We start from the raw sequence: 13604 nt of genomic DNA, 5'->3' as shown, positions 1-13604 counted from the left end.
TCCTTTTAAAGTGTACGTTTGTCCTTCAAATGGCCCTCTTGACTCATCCACTACATATAATTAAAGTCTATGCAAGTCTCTGTATGTGTCCTAACTGTTCTCTATCAGCTGGCTGGCTCTTTCAATAGCCACCTGTGAACTCTAATGGACAAGGATACTTGCCCTCATAAAATTCACGAGCACAACTACATTCAGCTGTTGGGCCAACTCCCCTCAATGGCCAACACTACTTTAAACTACTCTATGTTTACAGATGGGTGAATACCACCATATTCACAGTAGCAAGGGTTAAGTAGCTGCCTTGATTAGCAAATGCAGATCCTGCATCTTACAGGGGAGCTGAGGCCTGTGCAGAACAGCAGGCATATGCCATATTTGATGTTGATCTAGGCAATGGGCTTTGAGTTTGGAGTTCTTTATGAAGGCAGTTAGTGTCCTGTTGATCTTGTACAGTTCCAGACATTCCAGTATCTTTGTGTGCGGCATTAAGTCATAGGCTTTCTTGTAGACAATCCAGGCAGGTTGGTCCTACTACTCTTACAATCTTGGGTGATTGCCATGTCCATCAGTAGCTGGTGTTTGGCTCCCCTGGCGTTACTGCCAATCCTTTCTGTGCCTTGTTCATGTACGGATTCATGTGCCTTCTTTTCTTAGCCGCTATGATGCCTGAAAGGGGCTTCCATGTTGTGTAGAGGCAGGTTATGGGCTGGTAGTTGGGTAGGATGTTTTTCTTCTGGGCATCCTATATGATCATGACTGTCCTGCCTTGAATCAGCCATTCTGGGTGAGTCCCATCCCCCAGCAGCTGGTTTGACTGTGCTGTTAGGCATTCGTGGAGTGCTGTTAGCTTCTATAGCATACAGTATATGTATGGATCATATCAAGGCCCTGTGCTGTTCAGCTCTTCATCTTTGACACTCTTCCCTGTTTGTCTACCATTGTGTTGAATACTGGTTCTTGTTCAGGGAGGTTGCTGTGGTCAACTCTTAAGTCAAAAAGCTATCCGACATCAGTCTTATGTGATGCTTCCTTTTCCCAAAAGCCTTTCCAGTATGTTCCCATCTCAGCCATTATTCCCGGCCACTGAGAGAATGAAAAAACACCATGGCTGATTCTATGGAGAAAATCCTGTTTATTCTCTTGGCGTCCACTAGTCACATGGACAGAGCAGTAAGTTGTTGTTTGGCAGTTTTGAGTGCCTTGGGAATGTAGAGCTTGTTGTATTTTCTTGGTGCCTTTTATCACCATATTGCCCCTGTGCAGCTCTGTTAACTAGCTGACCTCTTTGTGTCACCTTTATCTTAGCCTCTAATCATCTCCTCCATGGAGGCTACTAGTTATTATGTACCATTGCCATCTTACACCCCAGCATCTGTAGAATTACTGTTGCTGTAATAGTGATGGTGTCTGTCAGGATGGTAGAAGCATTTCCTCAGTTTTGTGTTTTACACTCTCCTCCATATACTGTAGACCAGTGGTCTTAAACTCCATTTACCTGGGGGCCGCTGGAGGCAGAGTCTGGGTGAGGCTGGGCCGCATCTAGGGTTGGGTATCAGTTGTTTTATTAACCCCCCGAAAACGATTACTACTTGGCATATTACAAAAGTAAACTAACCTGTATTTAAAAACCTTCAAATGTTTGCTTAGAATCCATATGAAATGTGTGCGTGTGCAGGAAATCTGAAAATGTGCCTGTGTCAAAAATGTTCTGATTGATCAAACCATGGTGAGCTCACCTGCACATACTTTTCCCTTTATAAATCACATCCCACTGAGAAGGTTATAGAAAAAGTATAGTATTTATTTGGTAGTCACAGTCGTGGCACCACCTTTAAATGAAAAGCAAGTTACTTACAGCTGTCATCACTGCTGTAATCAGTGTGAAATAGGGCTGAGATGAGGAAAGAGCGTCTGATCTGAAGCTGAGAGCAGAGTTTCAGCACTGTCAGACTGTGTCTGCGACAGGTGGAGGACAGGGAACACCTGAGCCCACACCTCGTGTCACCTTAACAGTATACAAACTCCTCATGTCAGTGAGGTGCCGGTCCTCAACATAACATAAGGAATTTAATAATTCTCTAAAAAAAGTGTCCTACTTTCCTAGTGCAGCATGACACATAAAAAGTCAGCAAACACATGCACACCGGCTTCCTCCGCCTCTTGACCCCCCCAGGAAACTGAGCACTGCGAGTGTGGGAAAGTTATTTTTAGGACAAGCGCAGAGAGCCTTTCTGAGTTTGATGCTCCTGCTCCGGATCAACATTCCACCTTTGAACCACACCAACCATAGAGCAGTTTGTGCTCATGAAGGCAATTTTACCTTTCACCCAAGACCAAAAGCAGTGAGACTGCAGTGTCATTTAAAAAGAGTTTCATACACACTTAGTTTTGAAAGCAAAATATTAAGTCATTTCCAAATAAATCATGATAGTGAGCCATTAAAAATTTTCAGATACTTTAGTTGACACTGTAATGTTGCCAGGACAAACTGTAAAAGAGATTCCTAATCTCAATTTGGTTCTGCTGACTAAATAAAGCTCATGAAAAAAAACAATTTTTACATTACAATGGCGACTTGGCCAAAAAGGAGAAGGAAGAAGTAAAGCATACCAATTAAACCCCTAAAATAAATCTTGACTTTTCAAAACCTGTTTAAATATTAAATCCGAATGCAACTGATTAAAATACCTGACCAGCAATCAATTAGGGCAAGATTCTGGAATGCAGTTGCTGTCATTTAGAAACTTCTGTTTTAAACCACTCATTAACATTACACACTTTATGAATAAATTGAAGGCAAAGCTAGACATTAACCTCAATACAAAGAATTAATCTTCAGTAGTGCTATTTTATAGATAGATATATGTTCCAGACCTAGTTCATGAACACCAGAGGGGCCAAGGTTTTGAACGTTATGCTAATTGAAGCTCTTTGTGAACACATTTACACACATACCCTATACTACGAGACCCCATGAATGTAGGGTGGCATGTGCATTAGACCTTTTTTCCTTCATCTAATGGGAGCTGAAGACAACTAGGGCTACTTTAATCAGGTCTGAGTCCAATGTGCCCAGTCTAGTCTGATGGGGGCTGAATAGTGCATGGACCATGTTAAGGGTTCACTGCTCACTGATGAAACAGCTTCACTTCTAAGCTGAGTTCAGGCAGAACACTATCTTACTCAGTCTGGCAGGAGGAACACATATGCCCTGTTTTGTTTTTTCTTTAATCCCGTCTGTTTGAAAAAACAGTGTTTCGGCATTTTTGTTGATAAGGAATAGAGGGCAGCACATTTGGCTGCCCCAGATATTTTCTTATTGAGCTCTTACTTGGATACAGTACACAGAACTGCTGCTCCTTTTTTCCTCAAGTCATAGACAATACCTTTTTGAAAAAGATAATTTGGGTGTTTTTTGGTAACGCAGACTTTTAGAAAGCATAAAGAACTAGATAGAGTAATAGCAATTGCCTGTATTAAATGTACCCCTAAACCCCGCTCATAGAAAAGAAAAAACGTACGCTGATTTTCAACTTTACACACCCATAACTGAGTGCGGATAGTGAACATACAAGCTGCGCCTTTTCAAACACACATGCACATTTGCAGAATAGATAGAAATTCTGTTAAATAATAGATGCAAATCTGATGTATGTTGTGAATATTGTTCAGCTGAGGGGTGCGATTGCGTGCCATTTACTGGCCTGTACCGAGTTCACTCTTTTTTATGCACAAACCATAAGCACACCTCATTCCCAAATGCGACAGAGGTTGGTGAGCAGAGGGAGGAAGTATAAATTATTCAATTTAAATATTATTCCAAAGGTCCCATCCCATCTGATAGGGAATTCCAAGGCAGATTTGGGAAAAACAAATGGGTAAATAGAGGACAAAGGACTATTTATTCCTTGCCATTGAGCAAGGATTATTGGTATAACGTCAATCTGCAAATAGTCAGTATAAAAAAGTATGCTAAGTAAATATTGAATAACTGAGTTCCCAACAATGTGGGTTGTGCGTTGATATAGCAGATATAGGAAACCTCATATAACACAAACTAACACATAAAGAACTATAACCAGCCCGGAGGACTCAGCCTCTGTCAAACTAAATTCTACTATTCTCTCTCCCACTCTTTATATTTTTCTTCCAATAAGACGTTTTGGTGCCTCTGAGGAAAAGCTCTCATTTTAATTAGAACTGACCTGAGAATCACTTAACTGCTCTTCTCCGTTTATTCCTCCCCCCTTTTCTCCAAGCATTCGCTCTGTTCCTCACATAGGTCCATTAACACCCTTCCCTCGGCACCCACAGGCTTCAACAGGGGGTAGTCACAGACGTTGTTTTAAAGACGTTTTGAGGACATGCCAAGAAACATTAGCCTACTCTATACACCTCCCTTGGACTCTTTCACTGTGACTTCCTCCTAAGTCTCCTTCTACTAAGCAATATCTTCTGATTTCATGCTTTATCTTTTCCTTCCCTCCTCTCACCCCCCTCATCTGATCGATACCAAGTTCCTGTCATGCAATGTAGGACTGAAGACAATTTTTGGTGTCTTTAGGTGTTGAATTTATGTGCAAAATCTGTCAATATTCAACCAAGATTTTGTCTAATTGTACCTTGCTGTACCTCAAACTAGAAGGACATATGTGAAGGCAGTTTAAGTAGAATACATCATTTATAATACTGGATGGTACATACAATACATTTACATCAAGTTTCTTCAAACTTTAAGAAACATTGTAAGAGAATGTGGGCTTTAAGTCCAACCCTAACCACATTGCACATGTACAATACTTATTTTAGAAATTAGATTAGTTGTTAAATAAAACAAAATTAATATCCAGTTTCTGTAATTTTTCATATACCAGTTGAGAAAGACATGTCTACAATATAGTTAATAACGCTTTACAAAACAAAAAGGCCTTTATATAATTTTGGTATTTAGAAATATTTTGATCTCCTCCTAATTGACATTAGGTCGCCAATTGAAGAGTCCTCTTACAGTTCGACACTATTATATAGCATATGGAATCTGCCTGGTATCCCAAATTACATGTATTCTGTAGTACAGAATGACGATCTATTACAAAGACGTACATACACAAAAAAAAAAAACACTCCAAGTGCTATAATATGGGATTAATCCTGTCCGTAAGTAAAAAGTTAAAGGTATACGACAAAAACGGACACCTTCAAATAGGATCTTTAAGAGAAGACAAATTTGACACAAATCCCCTTCTTATTCTGTATTTGACATTTTGACCTCTATGTGGCACCCAGCAACCCACAGGCACATTGCCTGTCAGTTTAAAGGGTCAAAGAAAGGTAAAGAGAATGTAATTGCGTAGCATCTGCATTCTTCAGAGCTTCATTCTCAAAGCATCTTGCATTGTGCAACAAGTGACTGAGGTCTGTGTCAGCTTAAAATGAGTGACTGGGAAATTTCTCACACGCAATGCATGTTTGAGAATTTTTTAATCGAGCATGGCATGCCTCCTTTTCTGAGTTTGAATTTGCCAACGTATTTTTGTGTGGGAACAAGCAATGAAGTACAAGTGTCGATGAATATGTGTTAATTTTGTCTTAAGACTAACACTCTCCTACCTGCTCAGACAGCTCCATGGGTTAATTTCTAGCTTCAGGCAGCTCAACTAATTACTGCTCGTCAACCGTGATTTGAACTCTTGTTATCGTGCTAACTTTATGACAAAATAAGCAGTACATTGGTGCAATGGATGGCGGGCCCCACTATACCCCAAACATAGAATAGTATTTGTTGACAAAAACTTTACTCTGTGCCATGCCAAACAAAAGTTATTAGTGCCCCTGATGTACTAGGTGATGGAAGCTGGGGTCAAACAGCAGTTATGGAATTGGTTACCTGCAAAGCCACATGCTCAGGTAACTTGACTAGCAGCTGCCTGACCCGCCGGGAAAGGGCAAATGCTGTCAATCATAAGTCATTGATCATATTTACATCTCAAATAACTAATTATACTAACTATTTAAAAAAAATATAATAAAAATAAGGCCAAAACTTTAAAGAAGGACACATCAGCAGGATGTGTGCATTAAGAATGTTTGCAGTGGAGAGGGAAGACTCTATTATGTGGCCCCGGGCTATGACGCCTTGTGGCTTGAGTAAATGAGGTGATTAGCAGGGATGGTGTGAGCTGTCACATGTCAGTTGCCGGGCTGAGAATCCAATCACAATCATATGTGTCAATCAGCCGCCCACCGAGGCAGTTGACCAACAGGTCAAACATAGTATACGATCAGCCACAAACTCTGAACTCAACACAGTAGTATTGCTTACGATCTTGGTTCCTTTGAAATGAGTAATGCAAACCAAACATGTACTCATACCTTCATGACACTTCCATCTAAGCTGGTATACAAAATAAATGACAGCTAATCATGATGCCAGAGAACACAACAAGAGAACGTAATGGAGTACTATTACAACTAATCTGTGTTTCAGCTGATTAAATGCATGACTGGTGATATGATACGATGTTCCCAGGGAATTTTCCTGACACACAGCAGCGTGCAACGTTTAAATATTTTGATTGACATTTCATATTAGGCACTTTTTTAAGGTCAACACTCAACCGTGAGTTATGAAATCAATCTAGAAGCAGATATTTAATGCTTTTTTTCACATCTCTATTTTCAGGTCGGTGAAAAAAAAAAAAAAAAAAAAACTCTTGCAAAGCTGTTTAAACACCATAGACAAAGCTTGGCCATAACAACACACTGGTGGGATAGAAACATGGTATCCAGGTTTTTCCAGAGTATAGAGAATGTTCTGGGCATCAGTCCCCAAGCCAACCAAATACAGAGGACCAATTAAATGTCAATGACTACTGCGGATAACCACCTTGACATTTACAGACCTTGTAAATCCATGCTGGATTGGCCCGTTTAGGAGGTCAGTGATAAAGGAGGGGTGTGTCAATGCATGGAGAAGTAAGGGTTCATGTGATGGTAAAGAGTGACATAAAATGAGACAGGGTTGACGGCAGGATGCTGGGAAGTTTGGGGGCAGGGTGGCCGTTTCATCTCATGCCCTTCACCTCTGCCAGAAACAATAGGGCTCACTCAAAGCCAAGGAGCAGAGGGTGTGATAAGGTAAGATAATGTAATGAGGACCAATCATGTGTCTGAGCTAAGAGGTGGGCCCCCTTAATTTGTCTTCTGAGTGGTAGTTCAGTGACAGATTAATTGCCCAGAGTGAGAGTGATGATTTGATGCATGCAAAATGAACACATCTTGAATAGAAAGAACAGGAGCATTCAACATTATAAATTAACACAAAAGCAAAAACAGAAAGGCTGCAGCATGATGTGCTCAACACAAAGTGTGTTTCTACAAACCTTTGATGAATCATCTCTCAGGTTGCACTAATGGACACCTTTCTTCTTTTGAATTAGCTAATAGACTTTGACTGTAAGGTTAATCTTTACCCAATTTGTTATTGCTAAAGTTAGCCTTCATGGAAGTTTACATCTTAAAGTTAAAGCTGCATGGGATGATCCCTGACATTTTTTATAGCACAAGCCTCATAGATCAACAAATCTAAAAGTATTTTAAATAATAAAAAAGTATTTTACTATTATTGGTTTGTTGACAAATGGTCAGGTGATTTGAACTTCAGAAAACTTTCATGCAATGCATTGTGGGATTGGGAATCCCATAGAACAGTGTTTTATAACCTTGGGGTCGCCTGGAATTAAACTGGGGTCCCCTGAAATGTCTAGTAATTAAAATTATACATTTATATATTTTTTTAATTATTAAATTATTATTCTTCACCACACACAATCTTAAACAAAAGTATTCTATATTTTCACTTTCTCAAATATAATTTGGTTCAAATAAATTGCAGTAAAAAAAACTATTTGAGCTGTCCCATCTTGTCACTTTATGCACTAATCCTGTATAAAAAACGATAAAAACTAATTCTAGAGAAAAAATGTCTGTGGAGTAGCAAGAAATTTGGGATATAAAAATGAGGTCATGACCCGAAAAAGGTTGAAAAACACTGCATAAAATGTTTGAAGTTACATTTCTAAGGATTTTTACTTTCTCCTTGATCTCTCGTGTTTCTTCACCAGACAAGGAAGACAGTGAGACCATTTGTGTTCTGGTTTGTTTATGGTTTTCCCCCTGATATGACGTCACTCTACAAGACATTAAATGTTGGCCGTATGCAGCTGTTTTGCATCCACTACACCAGAAATGTCCCTTTGGCTGTGCTTGGGGGGCAGACTGGCTTCACTAGTGGATGAGAACAACTTTTGGATGAAATATAAGTAAAAACAATGTGTAGGCATTAACAAGCAGCAACCTCACTACTAGCAAGCTAGCTGCTGCATGAGCAAACCAACACCTATCATTACTGGTTTGGCATTTTTCCACAGCCTTTAAGGAACATGCACATGTATTCATTAATTCGTTAAACACAAAGACAGTTTTCTGGTCAGTCATAAAAATGATGATGTTTAAAAGGAATTTGAAACAGCAACTGCATTGATTGTCAAAAATGTAAAAATAATGTCAAATTGTATTGCAGTTCCTAACTTTACAGTTAAATCAACTGCATTTCAAATGTAGCCTGATTGGTTATAATTCTTTGGTTAGTAGTTGGACACGACTGAGTTATGAGAATGGTGTAAAATGAATCCATGTTGGTGCATTACAGGTTTTCAATACAGGAAATAATAGTTATACAGTATATATAACTATTATATCCCAGACAGCACCAAAACGCAAAATAGTTGACCCATAAAAGCGGCATAGACCAGGTTAAAAATACATGGGATTGTAACGGACATTAACATACTAATTAACATAATTATTTAAATGAACTCTACAGAAAACATAATGTTTTCTTCTACCGTGACACTTCATGTTGTGAAATTCTGACCATTTCACTGACATGACTGGGCTTTTATTGAGAGACTTCTTATCCCATGATGTCCCAAAAACATGTGAGTATTTTACTCACTTTTAATGAACTTTGGCAGGGGTGATCACTGCGTACTTTGGAAGCAGATTGCTCATTGCATTTGATGAGATCGCGCATTTTGTGCGTTAACATAAAAAATCTTTGTCTCCTAAGCTCATAATTATCAGGGTTTATCAGAGCAATTATAGCAGATACTTGCGCAGCCTACAGCATTTTGTAAACATTTCCAAATCAAAATGTTTGTTTCATAATGATTTTTGTGCAATCCTAGTTAGAGTTCATCAAAAGTGCAGCACGTTACTAAAGTCATGAACCAAACAAGGACTTGTTGATGCATGTATGGAGGGCCAAGGTACCTGTGTGGTTCAAACCAACAGACAAGCAAGTTGTACTTAAATTGCTGGTTCCTGCTCATTTAGACATGTCAGAAGGTGTCAGAACATAAAGTGGATAGTAGGTTGTGTACATGCTTTAAAAAGGAGAACGTGCACACACAATATAAATCAAGTGATCACAATGTTATGGCAGATTTGGGTATATATTCGGCTAGACCACAATTAGCTCCCTTCATTAGATATTTATATGAATAGATTTTTCTCGCTTAGTAGCCTCGTAATAACACTGCATTAACTGAGACTGAAGTGCAAATCAATATCTACACCTGTGATTTTGTCACCCAATATTAGACAGCAGTAAGCACAGTTGGAACAATCATAACTTTAGTGAATGTACTCGAAATCACCTGTTTGTTGTTTCCAACTCTGAAAATAAATCTCTTCCTGTTTCCTGAATTTCTCTACGGCCATCAGCATCGGTAAAAACCTCCAATGAATTAAGGGTGGTAAACCTCAACAACATACCTCTATTGTGAACTGTTTTCTTTTGAGCTTAAAAGCCAGGTCCTTGTGGTCGGGGAGTTGGCTCGCCAAACAGTTCAGGTGAGGAACCTGGTGCACGTGTAGCAGTCCTGGGAAGGACAAAGGAGGCAAATTAAAGATGAACGCGTTCACCAGTGCATAAAAAATACATCAACACTACAAGGAAAATATTCGGTTCCTGTCCACTGTGTGTGTGTGTGTGTGTGTGTGCCTATGTCGCCTTACCAACAGCCAATAGAACAACAGGATTTTAAAAAAAGCATATTTCAAAAGCAAATTTCACAAATTCCACAAAGAAAAAAACCCTTAATATGAGAGCAACACCATGTTTTTAATGTAAATGGCATTGTTAATGTTTTCCTGGTAACTTTTCATTATCCAAAACACCAATTATATCAACAACAGCAATGATTCTTTTTTAGAAATTAAAAAAAAAGAAAAAAAGATTGCAATAAATTTATTCTTCAAAAACGTTTTTGTTTATTAGATCTAAACAAACAATAGGCAATGGGAAACCAATATAAGGAGGAATTGACAGATTTTACAAATTAATGTGTTTAATAAAAGTTTACAAACACTCCAGAATTTAAGATGTTTTCCATTATATTATCAAAGAAATCAAAAATATTAATATTATTAAATATTTACCCCTCAGGTTGCAAACGACCATGGATTACTTTATTACCTCTCAGATATAAAATTTGGCAAAAATATACTGTAAACAAAGTAATTTACAGCTATATAACTATCAGATGCTTTTTGAAATATTCTGTAAGTAGTTTATGTCATCTCTTGCTTTCACTACAACAACTTGCAAAATAGTTTTGTTGTTTTAATTAAAAGAAACATTTTTCTCTACAGAAAAGTATCCAGCCACTTACACCACAGCTACATATTGCTAAAATTGCACACCCTAGATAAGAGTTGGGAAGTATACATAAGCGTGAGAGAGAAAAAAAAGTGATGGAGGCAGAAATGGAGAAAGGAAGATGAACAGAGAAAGTGGGGGATGGTGGGTTCTCTCATCTGTGCACTTGGGTGAGTTCCCCTAGCCTGATTTGCAGTGACAGGCTTCCCAGCATGCTTTGAGCAGCCCTGAACTGCTGCCGCAAACACACACGCACGCGCATCCACATGCACTCTCACACTCGCACCAGATGCGTTTGTACTTATGAACACACATCAAAACAATACTACATGTCCATGCATTTCATAACTGAACCAGTATTTCTCTGCCTGGTTAAACAGGACAGGCATATTTTTAACTAGAGACTCACAATTCAATACCAGCACAATTCAATGCAACCTCTTCACTAAAATAAAATCTAGTGTTAAAATAATGCAAAAACCATAGGAATGGGATTACAAGCTACTATATTACTATGTGTAGTATCTAAATCAAAACGGTTGTTGAATTACATAAAAATGCACCATTGGAAACTTTTAATTGTGCCCCTTTACCTGTCATAACTACTGCAGTCTAACGTAAGGAGTTGAGAGGAAAATGAAAGGAAAAGCAGCAGAATGAGTGGAAGAGCTCGAGAGGCCGCTGCTAAAAATACCTCACTCGCTTAAACTGACCTTTAGGAGTGGATAGTGTGTTAGAGTGATAGAAAAGAAGTAAGTGAGGGGGGAGACAGAGCGAATGAGAAAACTGTGCCGAAAAAGTGTTGGCGAGGTCCAGGAGAGCTGAGACAAACTGTGCCGCCGTCTCTTCATCTATCTTTGTTGCGCTCTGACCGTCCCTTACCAGTGTTCTTTGCCCACACTGAAAGCCTTGCCCTCCATTTATTAATAGAACACGTGGGCCAGGGAGACATTGAGCGAGGGATAGAGTGATAGAGGCAGAGAGGAAGAGAGAGTGATGGTTAGAATATCGATTCCCCAGTGTTGGTCTGCACTGCTCCTGAGCCTCGGGGGTATGGGACTGGGGATGGAGAGCGGGTGAGGCGAGTGGGAGAGTGGCTCTGCTGGAGGGGGGGAGAGGCATGGATGGAGGGTGCGAGGGAGAGGGGGTACAGCGTGGCAGCTGAATCCCCCCCGGCCTGTCTACTGAGGAGCACGTCTGATTGAGCAGCAGCACACTAACGTGCACTGACAGCCTGGACTGCAAGGGGGCTGCCCTGCCTCCATCCATAGCCCAGCCACAGCCTTAATGCACTGCCTGTGTGTATGTGCCTGCATTTGATGGAAGAGAGACAGAAAGATAAGAATGTGTATGTGTGTCTGTGTGTGTGTGCTTACCATGGTAGTCTTTATAGAGAGGGTTTGTCTCTCTCTCAGAGCCTTTGAATGATTCCAGGGCTATGGCATAGTCACATAGTTGGGTAATGCTGCCCATTAGAGAGCTGTCCTGTACAATCGAATGGGACCAAGAATGAGAAAAGAGGGGGTGGGGGGGAGAAAGAAACAGAGAGAGGGTAACATGAACAGGTAATTAAAAGCCTCCTGATGAGCCATCAGTGTCGCAATTAAATGAGGTCAACAATTCCTGTGGCCAGGTCATTTCTACTGAAGCCTTATGTGCATATGATGAGTTATAGAGAGGAGGTAAAGTGACAGAGGCTACACAGGTCATGTCTGGCCAAGCAACTGGACATTACCACTATTAAAGTCATTCATTCACAAAAATCCAGAAAGCAAAACAATGAAATGAAGTCACTTTGTCAAACAGTATCTTTTATAAACTGGTAATAGTTGGTGGGCAGTCCTAAACTGGCACTTAGCAGGGAAGGTTGGAGGTTAAGTGGGAGAACCATCATGAGTTTGATGTGTATAGCTCCCCCTACTGGTTGGATCCGTGTCTTGAAAGCAAAGGTGCACAACTCAGTAGTCAATAGTGGGAATGAGGGAGACATCCACAATAGAGTGGAAGTACAGGGTAAAGGAAGTAGATGGGAGGCAGAGAGAGGGACATAGGGACAGAGGGAGAGAGGGAGTCCTGCATTATTAATCCTTTTGCCTCCTGAATCATTCAAATCCTTCTCTCTGTGTTGGCTGCCACCGCCTAATGCAGTTTTCATGCCTTCATGTCTTTTCCCCACTCTTTCTTCTTCCTCTTCATTTTTGTCCTACTTTTAAAGTATGCTGTATCCTAGCAGTCAGGAGCAGCAGCACTTACAGGGTATCTGAGGTCACTTTAGCACAGCAATTAAAACCAGTGTCAAAGTTTGGATACAACAAATTATTCAAAGCGTTAATGGTGTGGTGTGACCAATAGTGTCTGTAGGCATTTCCAACTATAACTTCGTCAAGGCCATGAAGACTCTTTTAAGCTTGGTGCTTTGGGAAGGAGTCATGATTTTTAAAAATCAGAGCTTTGGCCAACTGTGGCCACTGTGTTCAGATTACACGTTCTTTCTGAGACTGCATTCGCAGGTACTTTTTTTTTCTTTTTTAACTTCGTCACATGTTTATTAAACACATGAGTAATCACAAATTTAGTACAGCTCCTGAAAACCGATATTAAGAATGATTGTCTCTTGGCCCATGTGATGGATGACACACTTGACCAGGGTTTACCCTGCTTAGTGCTATGAAAAAATAAATAAAGTGTATATAAGAGCTGAACATAGGATACATAATAGTGATGACATAAAAAAAAAAAAAAAAAACATAATTAGAAGTTATCAGAACAATATAGACTGTAAGCCTTTGTCTGCAAACAAAAATATATTTAGGTAATGTATAAGGTTTGTACATATATGAGAGAGATTATATTTTCACACAACAGCTGTAGTGTCTATTAC

General features: G+C 39.7%; 1 protein-coding gene across 1 annotated transcript in view; it reads right to left on the bottom strand.

Moving 5' to 3' along the window:
- elp4 (elongator acetyltransferase complex subunit 4) overlaps positions 1 to 13604 on the bottom strand; it is a 64137-nt gene that overhangs the window by 31424 nt on the left and 19109 nt on the right. The window contains exons 8-9 of the mRNA XM_028443332.1: positions 12100 to 12208; positions 9838 to 9944 (exon numbers count right to left, since the gene is read on the bottom strand). Coding sequence (XP_028299133.1) covers positions 9838 to 9944; positions 12100 to 12208 — 216 coding nt within the window. The remainder of the gene's footprint in view (positions 1 to 9837; positions 9945 to 12099; positions 12209 to 13604) is intronic.

Source organism: Gouania willdenowi, chromosome 3, assembly GCF_900634775.1.
Source record: "Gouania willdenowi chromosome 3, fGouWil2.1, whole genome shotgun sequence".
Lineage (NCBI taxonomy): Eukaryota > Metazoa > Chordata > Actinopteri > Blenniiformes > Gobiesocidae > Gouania > Gouania willdenowi.
The sequence above is the reverse complement of the archived record's forward strand: the minus strand, read 5'-3'. Positions and strand labels throughout refer to the sequence as shown.